A 16,529-nucleotide genomic window follows, 5' to 3' on the forward strand; every position below is an offset into this window, starting at 1 on the left:
AAATCTATATATAATAGCAAACATGTTTTCTTCAACCGCTGATGTCATCATTTTGAAGGAAAAAAAATTAACATCCAACTGTTCTGTTTATCCACAAAATATAAACTAATGGGTACAATTTTGTTTAAGATGAGACTACGACATCATCGATTTATTTTAATGAAATCGTATGAGAATGTATGTAGTTAGAGATATTAAATCCAGGGCAGGGACTAACCCTCTTTTGTTTAACATAAAAGCTCATCAATATTTTAACCCAATCCTATTTTAATCTTATTTTAATCAAGGATTAGGGATGGTACCATGGTTAGCCTATTTAATTTTCATGCAGGTTAACAAATGTTTGTTTATCAATTTTAACCAAAGTTTATATGTTTTAACAACTCAAGATATGATCATATAAATGGAAAAAATCTATTTTTTCATTTCTATCTCAAATTCTAAGCATAAGTTTTAAAACTAAGATGTGATATAATCATAACTCATTGCTCTCCTCAAACTTGTTGATCATTACGATTGAGTTTTCCTCCGGAAACCTATAGTTAAGTTTTCTCGTTAAACCACAAAAATCAAGCTTGCTCGCAAAAATTTCTAAAATCGCTAAAGTCTAGTTTTTCAGTAAATATCGAAAATTGAGTTTTCCACCAAAACCAAAAAATCAAGTATTTCCACCAAAATCGAAAAATCAAGTTTTCCGGAGATTTTTTAGTTTTGGCGGAAAAACTTGATTTTTGATTTTGACAAAAAATCGATGTTGTGTTTTTGGCGAGAAAGCTCGATTTTGATTTTTGGCGGGAAAATTTTAATTTTGGTTTCGGTGGGAAAAACCTATTTTGATTTTGGCGGGAAAAACCTATTTTTTATTTTGGCAGGAAAGCTCGATTTTTTTTTAAATTTTGGCGGAAAAAATTGATTTTGTGGTTTTGACGGGAAAATTGATTTTTTTTTTTTTATAGTTTTGGCGGAAAAACTCAAGTTTGTAGTTCTGGCGGGAAAACTAAAATTTTGCGGTTTTGACGGAAACTTGATTTCTAATTTTTGGCGGGGAAACTTTGTTTTCAGAGTTGGCGAGAGAACTTGATTTTTGCGGTTATGACGGGAAACTCAATTTTGCGATTTCGGCAGGAAACCTCAATTTTTCGGTTTCAGCTGCGAAATTGAATTTCAATTCCGGAAAACAATCAAATTTGCGCCAGCAGAAAAACTTTATTTTTGGGTTTTGAAGTTCTGATATGAAAATTTCATTTTGCATGATTAAAATTTTTTATATATTATATAATATATAATTGTGTGAATCAAAATAAATAGGCTAAAATTTAAGCCCTATAAATTTTAGGGCTAACTCTTTTTAAAACTATCTTTCAAAAGTAATGATCAATACTATTAAAACAGAAGGCCCTTTTTTGAGGTACCCTTCTGTTTCAACAATATTTACAGAACCATGCCACTGCTTTATTTAAAACCTATACTTTTAATTATATAGAAATATTCAACTAAATATCTTTTAATCTAAAAATTATTTTTTATTTAATTTCCTTTCTTTTACTTTCAACGTAGTGAATATAGTTGGAGGAATTAGATTTCTTTCCAGTTTTTAGATTCGATGAAGGAGCTTTGTTGATTCCCAAAACTTTAAAAAAATTCTCATGAGTTCTTCCATTCTTTTTTTTCGTCCATTGTTCTACCAATTAGTTAAAAAATAGTCTCTTTGCTCTCTTAGCAACAAGATTGAGAAATAGGGAGACTTTGCTCTTCACCTTCTTCTCTTTTCTCTCTGTGACTTCTTTTTGCTGATTCATCTTTCTTTTTCTCACTGATTAAGCTCTCAAGTCTCAGGTCTGTGTATGCTCTTTCTTCTAGACACATTTTTTGGGTTTCCACCTGATTTACATTGCTAGGAAAACAAATGCAGACATATAAAAGTTTAAGAGCAATTCTATCTGAGTCAATCACCGGCAGACGAACTCGTGTTGCCTAGCATATCAAAAGGTATTCGATCTATTCTATGTTCCAATCAGCGTTGTTATTCAGTTGTTATTTCCTTGTGTGGTTTACGGTGTTCTTTCACTGTTAAGGTTTGTCTTGATTTATGTCCTGTCATAGAAAGTTTTTTGTTGTGAATTTCGTGTAAGGAGCTTTTGAAAGAAACAATGCCCAAACATAAGGCTGTATTGATCTGGTATTTTATTTCCTCAGAGGAGTGTTCGTCTCTGATTGATGGAGTTGATGTGTTTGTAAATTTTAAGGTAAAACTCCTTATTCTCAAACTCCAGCATCAACCTCTTCAATTGTCTGATTTGACACCCTTTTCTCATCTCTATATTTTTTTTAATGGCATGAAGGTGAGAAGTTAGTGCTGGAAAGAAACATCACTTCCTCTGCATTGTTTCCTTCTCAAAACAGTTAAGTGTTTCAAGTAATGCACCAACAAAAGGAAAATTAGCTCCAGCGATTCTGCCGAGATTTATGTCAATACTTAAGCATATTTTGTATATATATGTCGAATAATCCTCATCATTAATATTTATAAATCGATGATTCTGTACAGCTATTGTAATATTTATTGTTAAAAAAATATATTGAGATCTTAAGAGATTTAGAATTTGTGATCAACACAAAAATTTAAAACGTTACATAACTAACAAATATAATATCACTATCAACTACCATTATATAGTATATTCTAAACATGTACAAATAAGAGTGTTTCTAATACATAGATAAGTGTACTAAGCATATATTTTTCCTAACTAAGAGGAATGTATTGAATTAAAGGTTTTAGAAGATTTTAGAGTATTTTAATTTTGGTTGGATTTAGGTGAAATTTGAAATTATTTGAGTGATTTTAGTAAAACTTAAAAATAAAAATGAAACCAATAGGTGATTTGGTATGATATTTTCTAAAAATTTCAAAGTTGTTTAAGTGATTTGAAATGATAATATATATTTTAAGCTTGGACATTCGGGGTCCCAATCGGATTTCGGCTTTGTCTAATCGGGTTTTGGTTATTTAGGTTTATCAAAATCAGTCATATTTGGGTTCTATCGGGTTCAGGTCGAGATTAGTAAATCATCAGAGAACCGGTATAACCCGATGTAATTTTGGGTTCGGGTCCCAATCGGTTCTTTAGTTTAAAAGTATCTGATTTATACCTAATTTGTAGTCAAAACATAAGTAAAGTCAGTTCTTTGATTTTAGAGTATCTGATTTGTACTTATTTTATGACCGAAACATAAGTAAAATCAATTCAAAAATAAAAAAAGAAACATCAAACGTGACCACTTAAAATCAAATAAAATGTAAACATAGTAATTAATCGAAAGATAACCAAATAACTAAAAGAATAAACGACAACAAAGTTCTCATGAAACGAAAAACATTATTCAATGAAAACAAAACCAAAATATAAAAATTTCAAGCCTCAACCGCCACCTTCAACCATCAAACTTCATGCAATAGATAATTATCTTAGAAGTATATTAAGAATTGAAACTAATTTGAAAAATAATCAATATAATTTGAAAAACCAACAACTAATTTTTTTGTTTTTTGAAGTATATACAAAATTAAAAATAATAAAAATATATTAGGAATTTTAAAAATAAATTAATTCTCAAATATAAATATTAAAACTCAAAGGTTGAAAAAAAAAGGTTAATCATGAATCAAAATCAGTTTTAAAAGATTAGCCCCCGTTGTATAATTGAAGTACTTGAAATTTAACGGGTTTCTAACATCATTATATCGAACAAACTGAAAACCAAAATATTCAATCACCCTAACCAAACTCAATTTCATAAATAACTTAGCAGTTTCTATATCTTAAACCGAAAAAATGAAAACATTAAACCGAACTAAAATAAAAAACCAGCAAATAATAAAATGGACCAAACCAAACGGCCATGTTTAACATATTAGTTAATATATAGACGGGTTAATAAATTTGTTACCAAAAAATAATCCCGCGCTTTCAAAGCGCGGGTCAAAATCTAGTTAGGGTTTAAAAAAGTAGACATGGTTAAAGTTAACCATGTTATCTTGAGCCCATATTAACATCCCTATATGTAGTAGTAACTTGTGTTGGTTTATTATCAAGGCAATGACCCTTATTTATACAAAGAGAAATTCCTAGATATATATAAGGACCATGAATCTAAATACATCACTGCAAGAAATATCGACATTAGTAGCACACCGAAAATAGAAATAAAGTTTTCGTAGCGTTTTCACAAACGCCATGACAGCCGCTGCTATGGTAGACCCCCCTTATCGTAGCGTTTTTTCATGAGCTATAATAAATAGAGATATTGTAGCGTTCACACTCCGCTATATTAAACCGTTTTATAGCACCTCCCTTTTGCTATTATTCACTATTATATGGCGTTATTTAAGTGGCATAACATTGTGGCAACCGAAATTCACACCGATTTCCGTAATCGGAGGAAAGTCAGGAAATATTAACTTTCCCTTAGGTCCCGGATTCTCTGCGAAAGCCAATGACAAGTGACCAAATAAATGCGGAAAATAATAAAAGATAACAAAACGAATTTATAGAAAAGGTAGATCTTATTTTGAATCCGCGTAAGAGCGTTGCGATCATTAGAAGAGATTATAAAGGCTTCGGCCGCAAGAGCTGTCAGCGAATTACCTAGTTCTAGCAACCTAAAACCTTAAACCTAGTTGAGTCGCAGCTCGATAATAGAAGACGACAAAGATATGAAAACGGTTTTGATTGATTTCAGACTGAATCTTATGAAAGGCTGCCTACGTATCCCTTTCGAGGATCAAGCCGAACGTAGTTCAAGAGTGAACCAAGAGATCGGACTGCTTGTGGCGTTCGTCTGGTAATCGGGTGCCAGTCATAGAACAGCATGTTGAGAATAATGCCTCAAAGTTTCTAAGTGCCGAGAGGTCGCTGTGTCCCCCCATCCCCTTTGCCTCTCACCTAAGACTCCTTATATACTTGCTCCTAGGTCGGTTTGCGCCTTCCCTTCTGCCCTTAAGCCGTCATAGCTCAAAAATGGAGATATTCCAATTTTCCCGATCTTCGTGATTATCTTCGGAAATTTCACATTTATCCGCGGAAACTTGACATTATCTTGCCTTACGAACCAAGCATAAACCCTCATAAGGCTTATGGGTTTTCAGTTAAGAAATCATAAGTGGGCTTCGAGTTGCGTTTTAGGTCTCTTTGGGCCGTCTTGGACTCGAAACTTTTATTAAGGTTTCTTTGATAAAAACAAACTTCCCACGGTTTTTATCATAAAGTTTGACTGATGACTTTGAGTGATGAGAAACAAAGAATGGTTTAGCCATGGCCTACGGGAGATATCATTAAAGAGTAGACGAGAATGGATGGATTTGTGTTGTATTGACTTTTTGGGAAAGTTCGGTCGCTACGTAGCGACCGAGCTCAAGCCAAGCTCGGTCGCTACGGATTCGTGTTGTATCGACGTTTTTGGGAAAGTTCGGTCGCTACGTAGCGATCGAGCCGTGTGTGTGATCGGTCGCTACGTAGCGACCGAGCTTGGCTAGTATTTTTCGGTGTTCTCGAATAGTATTCCTGGGCATAAAATCCAGAACCCAATCCGTTATCCGATCTGAAATGTAGAATACCCAAACAGGTCTTATAGGTTGGTACAAAAATTATCCGAACCCGAACGGGTAACCCGAAAAATCCAAAATTAAAAGCCAATATAAATATTTTGAAATATATTTAAGTGTTTCAATTATAAAATTTATTATTTGTGGTGATATGATATTTAAAAAAAATATTAAAATTTTAATAAATGCTCTAAGTACACAATTAGTTATAAATAAGTACTTTAAAATTTGTTCATTGAAATAACTAGTCTATTATGTATAGGTAATGCATATTGTTTGCAAATGATGTTTGTTTTCGTGTTTGATTTCACATTTTATTGTTATTTTATCAATTTTATGTGTGATAAATTAAATTTTATTTAATTTAGAGATTTTTCTTTATATTTTGTTCTAAATTTTTGTTTTTTACTTTGGTTATATCAGAATCGAACCGAAATAACCCGAATCCAAACGATATATGGTTACTTTATGGGTTTTAGGATGTAATAGAAGTTTGAACCGAACCCGAAGTGTTATTATCCGACCCCGGCCCATACTAATAAAAGTTTAGTATGAAACCTAGGAGCGTAAACCCAAAAACCCAAAAATCTGAAAAACCTGAACAGGTACCCGAACGTCCAGGCCTATTGAATACTATTACTCTATTAGGCAGCTTGTTTGTTGGGCTATGACGTTAATTTTCATAGCTTTTATTTTTTGTGATGTCCTACTATTTTGTATAGTGACACATTTTTGGGTTTGATTTCATGCTATAATTTTTTTATTTGGATTATTGAATTGCATAATTTATATATTCAGAAAAATAAAGAATAATATAATTTACTCTAATTAATAGATCCATACAGATTACAAACATGCCAAAAGAAATAAAATGTTACTACAATAGATCCATAGCAAATAAAAAACACAATGAAAGCAAACAATTATAGAACCATGCCATTAGTTTTGACGACCACCCTTGCCTCTTGAGGACTTCCCTTGTTCTTGTTGTGGGCGTCTCATTGGAGCTGATTTGCGTGCAATCAAGTTCGAATACAGTTCTAGAACATTGGGTCGATAACTTCTTCAGGTTTCTCAATGCATATTAAGTAGTCTTGAGAGCGTCTGAACTCAGTTCTGGTTATCTCTTCCACATCATTTCCTTATGAGGACTGTCCTTGTTCTTGTTTTTGGCGTTTCATTTTAGATGTGTTGAGTCCTTGTTGTGGCTGTTGTTGTTTGGGTTGTGGTTTTACTACGTATGCCGCAAGTCCACAAATGATAGATGGCCTTCTTTGCTTCCATTAGATTTTCTACTTTGACAAAGTTAAGACAAGTTAGATCTATAGGATAATAAGTCTAAAATCGAAGAGGATATTTGATACGAATGAGTCTAATAATGTCTTAAAATCGAACAGTATCTCTAACCTTGATATGGAGACTTCCGAAATCTGTAAGGCTTCAAATTTTTCGGGATCTGTAAGATTTGTTACCTTCGCAATTAGAGAAATCTAATAATGAGACCGAGGAATAAAATCTAGGGTTTATAGGTCGCAAACCTTTGTATTGTAAGTGATTAAAAGACCCGAGATGGAATCGTGGTTGCTACAGAGATTCGTGGAGGGGAATCGTCGGGAGTGATGGAAAGACGAGATATAAAGAAAATGAATTATAATTTGGCTCCTAAAAATTTGGCCAATTAAGTTTGCCTCCAAAATTTTCAACGAAATATTTGGCTCCAAAAAAGTAAAACGAAAATATAGTTCTCAGCTTAAACACCATGATTTTTTGGGAGATTTGCTAAAACCAACCCAAATATTCAAGTCAAATATAAAAGTGTATCCCACTTTAAGTCAAATGCAAAACCAACCTAAAGGGGTAGTGAAAGTACTATTTAACCCTTATGACCAAACAAAAAACATAAATGTATTTTACGTTTTTATCCTTTGGAAGTCTACACGTAAAAAACGAAGTCTACAATTGTTTAGACTTTCTTAGAAGTCTACCTTATAGACTTAGTTTGTAGTCTATACTCTAATTTGATCTAAAATTTTAATTTTGAAAATGTATAAAAATAATTATAGTGATATTTTTAACTAATCATCAATATAATGGATAATATGAACTAAATAAATTAAAATTTCATATAATTGAACAATTTTCAAGAATATATACTAATTTGGTTATCATGTGTTGGACAATGTTTATAGTTTACAAACAAAAGGTTATAACATGTTATGTCTTTTAGTGGTTGATTTCATAGGGTTAGATTTTAGATTTTGTTTTTTTTTGTTTTATTAACTTAAATCTGCATATTAATGTTTAGTAGTTTATATTTTGTATAATTGGGACTTTTTGATTATCAAGCAAAACATTTAGGGTTTGATATTTGGGGTTTAGGGTTTCGTAGACCTACAGAAAAGTCTATTTAGCTGGAGACGTCCTTTTCAGTCTATTTTATTGGTGTTCACATAAAATCTTTTTATTTTAAATTAAATTTCCATATTTATGAATAAGAATGTTAAATCATATATTAATAAATATAAAAAATAAATAAAAAATTTAGTAAGTTATCTTTTTAATTTTCGCAAATAATAAAGGGAAAGAAAAAAATCGTTGTAGACTGACAAAGAAGTCCACATATCAAATTTAACCTAACCGGATTTAACCAATATAATATTAACCAAATCGAATTTAAACCAAACCTCTTTTAACCTAACCAGAAAAGTTACCCAGAATATAAATACGATTTGTTAAGCTTTTTGGGGTAAAAAAAACCCTAATCCCCGCCGTTCTCTCTCTCATGCGATTTTCGGGGAGATTTCCGGCGAACTCTAGCCACACCGTTTCCGCCGCTTAAACTAGTCGTTGTCCACTCCGTCGCTCTGGTAAGTTAAATGTCTTCGGCTTGTCTTCGGCTTCGTCCGCTCCGTTGCTAAAAGTAACCACCTTTACCTTTTTCTTTTTCAGATCTGAGCCGGCGACTTCCAAATCTCTGCTTCCTGTCAGTCTCACGGCTTCTACTCTAGCGAGCTAACAAACTGTGTTTCATCTTTCAGGGAACGAACGGTACGTCATCTCTCTATGTCTTCTCTCGTTTAACTAATAACCTAACTAGTTGACTTATATTCCTGTAACCTCTCTCTTAGTTTGTTAACTAACCTATTAGTTTCTTCTCTAATCCATTTTCTGCTTCCGGTCAGTCTACTTTAAGGTACACATCATTGTTGATATGTAGACATATTTTTTGAATTGTTGTATACTGTTTTTGGCTTCCGTCGAAGGATGACAAATTTAGTTTGGTTAGATGGTTTCGTATTCTCGATTTATGATAGAGTTTGGGTTATTAATTTAGTTTGAATGGTTAATTCTCGTGTAGACTTCATTTTGATTTGTAGACTTCTCGGATAGACTTCATCTTGCATTGTAGACTTCTCGGGTAAACTTCATATTGCATTGTAGACTTCTCGTGTAGTCTTCACTCTGCATTGTAGACTTCTCGTGTAGACTTCACTCTGCATTGTAGACTTCTCGTGTAGACTTCATTCTGAATTGTAGACTTCTCGCATAGAATTAATTTTGAATTGTAGACTTCTTTTATTCGTTTGTAATTTTTTGTTTGTGCTTTTTTGCTGCAGGTTTCAAAATGGATAAACTTGATTTCCCACAAAGGCTGTATAGTGTAGGCCAGGAACCTTTTCCGAATAAAAGCATTGCCTACTACAGCAATGACAGCAAGCTCTTCCCTGCTCTTAAAGAAGCACTCGAGGCAGATGAATGGGAGGAGCTCAAGAACTCGAGAGTAGGAGTGTTCTTAAAGTTCCACGAAATGAAGTTTGGATGGGCTTCAAGGCTGGTGCACTATATACTGTGTTTTCAGCTTGACTGCAAGAAGAAGTTTGAGTTGTGGAGTCTCGTAGGTGTTGAACCATTGAGGTTTTCTCTGCATGAATTTGAAGAGATAACTGGCCTGAACTGCGAGTATGTGAAGAATCTCGAGAATCCGTTGGTTGAGGTAACGGCTGACATGAAAGCATTTTGGGCGCAGATGGGAGTGAATTTCGACCGGGGGCCAAGTATTGATGAATTAACTGCAGCGTGTCAGATGTGCAGAACATGGTCTCGAGATGATCGGCTGCGTTTAGGGTATCTAGCCATCTACGCTGGCTTCATCGAAGCAAGAAGAACCTCGTCACCCACACGGGCTAGCCTGGCTAGGTTAGTGATGGATCTAGATGCTTTTGAAGATTATCCGTGGGGAAGAGTAGCCTTTAAATTCTTGATGGAGTCGGTGAAGGGTGTAGACTTGACAAAGACGTATGCTATTGAAGGCTTTGTTCAGGTTCTTCAAGTCTGGGTCTACTGCTGTCTCCCTGAATTCGGAGCTGGGTATGGTCTCCCTATAGAAGGTTCTCCGACCCCACCTCTACTTGCCTTCTTAGGTGCCAAAGGCCAGAGAAGACTCCAGGAGAATATCTTGAAACAGGTATGCTTCTTATGTTTATATATGCATTAATTTGATATAAAGTGGTTTTATACTAACTTAATAGTTTTATCTTCTGCAGACTAGGACTAAGAACTTTGCTATGAAGGATTACTCTGAAATGTTCCCTCGCTGGGATGGTGAGCTGGAAGATGAGAAGGCTGATAACATAGTGAAGGCAATGTTTTCTTCAGGCTGGGCGTGGGAACAAAGTCACTGGCCTCTTGTCGGAACAAAACTGTGGACAAATGTGAAGGTGGAGATCCATCCGATGAAGACAGAAGCTGGTCAGATGATGCGAAGCTTGAAGACAGTGTCCCCTTCTCGCACAGAGTCTGATGCAGAATCACGCAAAAAGGCTCGTGAGTCCCCTGGCCTGGATGTGGAGACCATGAAAGGAGAAATAGTTCGTTGGCTAACTGGCCTGACTTCTAATATGGTTGAGGGGCTGAGCAGATGCGAGAACACTCTGAAGACACAATCCCACATGATTGAGGGCCTTACAACTCAAGTGGGAGCTGTTGAGAAGATGGTGCGTGAAGGTTGGAAAGAAGACCACACCAAAGCTGGTTCATCTACTGATGTACCTGAGGCAAACAAATCTGATGGAGACAAAGCTAAGAAGGACAGCGCTGAAGGAAGCAAAGGTGATGAAAGCAAAGGTGATGAAAGCAAAGGTGATGAAAGCAAAGGTGAGGAAAGCAGAGCCGAGGAAAGCAGAGCCGAGGAAAGCAAAGCTGCGGAAACAGCTCCCAAAGGAATGACAACAAGAGCCAAAGCTAGAGACACCCAAGCCACTGTGGTTAGTACCAAAACATCTCCCAAACCACTTGATCCGAAAAGAGGAAAAAAATCAGTGAAAAAGAAGTAACTTGTTTGCATTTGCATTTGGATTTGGAACGGTGGAACCTTTTTCATGTTGTGCGGAACCTTGGAATATTAGCCCTTTTTCATGTTGTTTTGGAACCTTGGAAAATTAGCTTGTTTGGTTTGAAAAACGTGTGCATTTGTATGTTCTCTTTTGGTTTGTATAAAATTTGTGGCTGTTATTAATGTGTTATTTCTACTGAAAACAAATGCAGAGTGAGAGTGAAAATGAGAATGGAGGCATAAGTGTGGTTGTAGTAGATAAAGAACAATCACACATTGATTATGGTTCTGTGAAAAAACTGAAACAAGTTGGTAAACTGAGAGCTGCTCGCATTGTGGCCCGTGCTAAGAGTGAGCGGCAACGTAGGCTTGCTGCAACTCAGCAGTCTCCTTTTGATGGAAACAGCACGGCAAAGGTTATTATACCTAACCAGCCGAAGCAAGGCCAGGGATATAACCCATTTGCTAATCCTGATCGCCAAAAGCTCTCTGCTCTTCTTGATTGGGTGAAACTTGACCCGTAAGTCATCTATTTCCTAAATTAATTGCTCTTTATATAAAGACTTTGTAGTGTTTTATTTATTTAATTTGATTATTCACAGCAAATGGCGACAGAAGGTCAAAGGTTCATCAAGTGATTGGTTCTACATACTACTAACTCCAACAAAATGGTTGATTGACACGGTATGTAGACTTCTCTCTCATGTAGACTTCTCTCGCATGTAGATGTCTCTGATGTAGAAGTCTCTAATGTTGTAACTGCAGCACATGGATGCTGGCATTAATCTTTTAAGGCTCCGATACACAAAGCACCCTGAATGGTTTAGGTCGGACAGAATTTGCATGTTGGATGCTGTATTTACTCAAATGTGGACAGCAAAGTACTCAGAGTTTCTGGCCTCTCCTGCCAATCCTGACGGCTCAGGTAAACTACTCCCTCCTGGCGCCTTAGACTACTACACAGGCGAGGAACCAGCGTATAGCAGATCAAATAAGACATGGGCACTGGAGATTGATGATATATATGCGCCATTATTGGTCAAGAACGATCATTGGGTAGCTTGCTGGATATCAATCCCGAGGAGACGCATAGTCATTTGGGATAGTGATCTTGCTTACGCTACGGATGCAGAAATTGCTAAGGCCGTGAAGCCTATTGCACACATGCTGCCGTACATGCTGCGTATGTTATCTACCGGTGCGGAGAGGGAGTTGTACACGGTTGATTTCACACATGAGCGTGAATCTGGGGTGCCACAAAACAAACAAAGTGGTGACTGTGGAGTGTATTGCTTGAAGTATATAGAATGTCATGCACTTGGCATGCCATTCCCACCTCATGAGCTGTGTGATAAGAAGATCAAGACAATCAGGTCTCAGATGGCGAGTGAGATATTTGATGAGACCAGGATAAACGGCACAGAGAAACGTGATTACAAGCATCTCGGTGTCTATGACTAAGGTTAATCCACTTCTTTGGGTAGAATTGAGGGAAAGTATGAAGTTTTTTGGTGACTTTCCTCATCGGATATATGTAGGTTGATGTAGTAGTCTTTTGTACCAGACTATTGTATTGTGCTGTGAGTAACATGCTGATGTAGCACACTTTTGTTTGTAACAAACTTATGTAATTTGCTTGCAGCAGACTTAAGTATTAGTCTTCTTTTACAGAAGACTTTTACAGAAGTCTGCTACTCGACTACTATCTAGACATCATCTTTTTATCAGTATATTAGTCTTTCTTAGCTCATATTCGATCAAAAATACAAATTCGAGACAACTCAGAGACTTAGTCTTCTTTTCAAAAAGACTACAAAAGAAGTCTGCGGTAAGTAAAAGAAGACTATAAAAGAAGTCTGCGTTCTGTAAAAGAAGACTACAAAAGAAGTCTGCGTTCTGTAACAGAAGACTAACACATTAAGACATAAGACATGAGACAACATCCAAAGCAATAGGACAACTGATAAGCTTCACACATCACATAAGACATAAGACAACATCCAAAGCAATAAGACAACTGATAAGTTTCACACATCACATAAGACATAAGACAACATCCAAAGCAATAAAACAACATCCAAAGCAATAGGACAACTGATAAGCTTCACACATCACATAAGACATAAGACAACATCCAAAGCAATAAGACAACTGATAAGTTTCACACATCACATAAGACATAAGACAACATCCAAAGCAATAAAACAACATCCAAAGCAACAATACAACTAATAAGTTCCACACAAGACATAAGACAACATCTAAAGCAATAAGAAAGCCAACACCAGTTTAACCTGGACAGTTAGGACGAGTGTGACCCGGTTGTTTGCACTGGGAGCAACTATAATCCTTGTGCAGTTTTCGCGGTTGGTTTCCCCTCATCCTGGAAATTTCTAGCCAAGACTGCCACCTCGACTTCTTTTGCCTACCCCTTCCACGCTTGACCTCTGGAGGAAGACATTTACGTGCCTTATCAGCTCCTTCTTCATTAGCAGGTGTTGTGTCATCAGTGTTAGGAGCTTCTTCTTCATTGGCAGGTGATGTGTCATCAGTGTTGGGAGCTTCCAAAACGTCACTTTTGGGATATATATTTGCCGCGTATGCTGCATAAAGATAATTCTTTGAATAGGATGGGCATACAAGCGTAGAGACATGAATATTTGCATCCTTTGCAGCTGCAATGGCATGTGAACAAGGTATCTTCTCAATATCAAACACACCACATTGACACCTCCGAAGTTCCAAGTCAACAACACAATCTCGATGTCCTCCTCTCACAACAAATCGCCAACCATCAATACGCTCCACATTCATCATATCTGCATACTCTTCACGAATAGCCAACAAGTTTTCGACTCCCCGACTATGATGTGAAGTGAGACTCAAAGCATCTTCTCTCCTTTTAAAGAACCACCTTCCTAGCTTCTCGCGTATAAATTCAAGAAGGAATGAGATTGGGAATCCTTTGGCTGGCTTAAGTGCAGAGTTGATGGATTCTGCGATGTTGCTAGTCTTTATGTTGTATCTGTCACCTTGAAAGTGAACTCGTGACCATAAAGAGACGTCAGCATTCTCCAAATATGTTGCAAGGCTTGGGTTTATACTCCGTATCTCATCCATGTAGCGGTTAAAATCGAAAAGCGTATGTGCGTAAGCAGCGCCTTTGACCAAGTACAACATGTGCTTTCCCTTGAACTTTTGGACTATGTTCTGTTGTAGATGATAATAGCATATTCCTCGCCCTGCCCAAGGAAAAACCTTCTCACACGCCTTCTTAATGGAACCGTGCCTGTCAGAAACTATCACCAAAGCATACTGATCTGAAACACATCTCCGCAATTGGGTAAAAAACCATTCCCATGACTCATCATTCTCCGCATCCACAATCGCAAAAGCCAACGGAAAAATCTGAAAATTACCATCTTGGGCAGCAGCAACTAGCATAACTCCTTCATACTTTCCACATAGATGAGTCCCATCCACCACAATAACCCTCCTAAGATAGTTAAAACCAGCTATCGAAGCTGCAAAAGATAGGAATAGATACTTAAATCTGTTTTCACCATCTTTCACAAGACATGTGACAGTTCCCGGATTCGATATCTCGATCTGACGCAAATAAGAAGGCAGATTCTCATATCCATCTTCTGCTGTTCCTCTCACCAACTCTTGCGCAGATAACAAAGCTCTATACGAAGTGTTGTAATCAAGCTTCATACCAAACATGTTCCTCATCGCGTCTTTGATATGCTTTGGTGTAAGCCCATCTATGATCCCAACCCGTTCTATAAATAGTCTTGCAACATATTTCGGAGTAAAATGTTTCCGTTGAGCCATTCGATCCGCCACTGAACATGTATGAGTTTTTGAATATTTTGTCACCCAAAATGTCTTTGGCCCATGCTTCACACTCGCTCTAAGCTTCCAACCACATCCTTGAACACGACACTTAGCCACATACAGAGTTTTCGTTGTCTTATATGCTGAGAATGTAAATTTATATTCCACAGCCACCGACTTCAGCTTTGAAACAAGCTCATCCTTACTAGCAAAACTCTGACCGACATATATATTGTCCTTTAAGGACAACGATCTTCCTTCCCCACCAGAGAACTGTGCTTTATAACCATCATAAAGCGTTTCATTTGCATCCTCGTCAGAATCCTCATCTTTCACTTTCCCGTAATCACTGTAGTTTACACCATCGTCAACATCAACAGCAACAGTTGCTTGAACATCATCAGCATCATTACTATTTTCATCCCACTCTGAATCAGTATCTTGACCAGTATCTTCATCAGCAAAATTACTATCATCACCATCAGACACATCCGCATCATCATCAACTCCAGCTTCTACTTGGCTCTGGCTTGATACACAAAGGCGTACAAAGTGTGTCTTGGCCAACTCGATCAAGTTCCGCACTTGTCTATCATTCGTGACATGCATAGGAGGAGTATCCGGAGCCATTTGCTGTAGAATGACGTCTGGTAAGGAATATGTTAGCTCCACCTTCTCGATTTTCTTGTCCAGACCATAATCTTCTTGTGCCATTTCATGAAGTTCACCATGTGTACAACCATCTGGCACAAGAAACATTCTCCCTCCTTTCCGATTATTGACCACAAACTCCCACAAAGAGCCTTTCACCACCCATTCTCCATATACAACAGGTATCTGAGCCATATCCTGCAAAAAAAAATACAGGTTTACATAATCAGCAAAGAAATATTTCATGTTTCATAAAACTATAAACGAAGACTTACAAATACGTCTACAATTATTAGCTAACAACATTGTCAAATCAAATAAATTATACCTTCATAATTATAAAAACAATTCTTTTCAAAATCACCCAAACCCATTAGGATTAACTAACACACAGTTTCAAACAAAAAAAACTAGAAAAAACTTAATGAATAATACACAAATTTGCATTTTTATAGATTTTTCTACGTAGACTTAATATTCCGTCTCTGACAATTTAGACGTTCGTTTCAGTTTACAAACGTAGACTGTGAAATAGGTCTACGATTTGGGTTGGTTTTTGCAATTGACCATTTCACGGGTTGCTTTCTATAGTTGAAAAAAAGTTGTGATTTTGTTCATGTAGACTTTCATTTCAGTCTACAATTTAAAAAGGTTAGTTTTTGCAATTGACCAGAATTCATCCAAAATTTGACTTTCAGAACTAGACTTCATATGCAGTCTACATGTTTGAATTTTTTTGAAAGAGGTTAGTTTTGCAATTGACCAAGTTTGACTTCCAATCACTAGATCGAAATGAATGTCTACGTTGTGTGTAGACTTTTTTGAAGTCTACTTTCAAATCCGACGGGTTGGTTTTGCATTTGACCAAAATAAAAAGACAGACTTTATACGCAGTCTACGATTTTTTTTCTAGGATAAGAAGACTGCATATGAAGTCTACAATTTAATAAATTTTTTACTGCTTTTTAAACTTTTTGGTCAAACACAAAACTAACCTATTCCACGAAGTCAAAATTTTGGTCAAATGCAAAACTGACATTTTATAGACTTCGTTGGCAGTCTACACTTTGTAGACTTCCGTTGAAGTCTATTTTGTAAAGT

At 36.3% G+C, this 16,529-nt stretch overlaps 1 protein-coding gene and 1 long non-coding RNA gene across 2 annotated transcripts; one reads left to right on the top strand and one right to left on the bottom strand.

Moving 5' to 3' along the window:
- Nucleotides 1–2,794: 2,794 nt before the first annotated feature.
- Nucleotides 2,795–7,235, bottom strand: LOC103864852. The gene is made up of 3 exons (XR_632309.3): nt 7,144–7,235; nt 7,013–7,061; nt 2,795–6,897 (listed from the first exon to the last, which is right to left on the bottom strand). It is a non-coding gene; the product is annotated as an uncharacterized LOC103864852 (long non-coding RNA).
- Nucleotides 7,236–8,643: 1,408 nt separating this feature from the next.
- Nucleotides 8,644–12,718, top strand: LOC108870596. The gene is made up of 6 exons (XM_033282480.1): nt 8,644–8,653; nt 9,223–10,070; nt 10,150–10,869; nt 11,150–11,457; nt 11,540–11,621; nt 11,703–12,718. Exons 2-6 carry the CDS (start codon nt 9,231–9,233, stop codon nt 12,396–12,398), a joined length of 2,646 nt encoding a protein of 881 aa, XP_033138371.1. The 5' UTR covers nt 8,644–8,653; nt 9,223–9,230; the 3' UTR covers nt 12,399–12,718.
- Nucleotides 12,719–16,529: the final 3,811 nt, after the last annotated feature.

This window comes from Brassica rapa, chromosome A10 (genome assembly GCF_000309985.2).
Source record: "Brassica rapa cultivar Chiifu-401-42 chromosome A10, CAAS_Brap_v3.01, whole genome shotgun sequence".
NCBI classification, from domain to species: domain Eukaryota; kingdom Viridiplantae; phylum Streptophyta; class Magnoliopsida; order Brassicales; family Brassicaceae; genus Brassica; species Brassica rapa.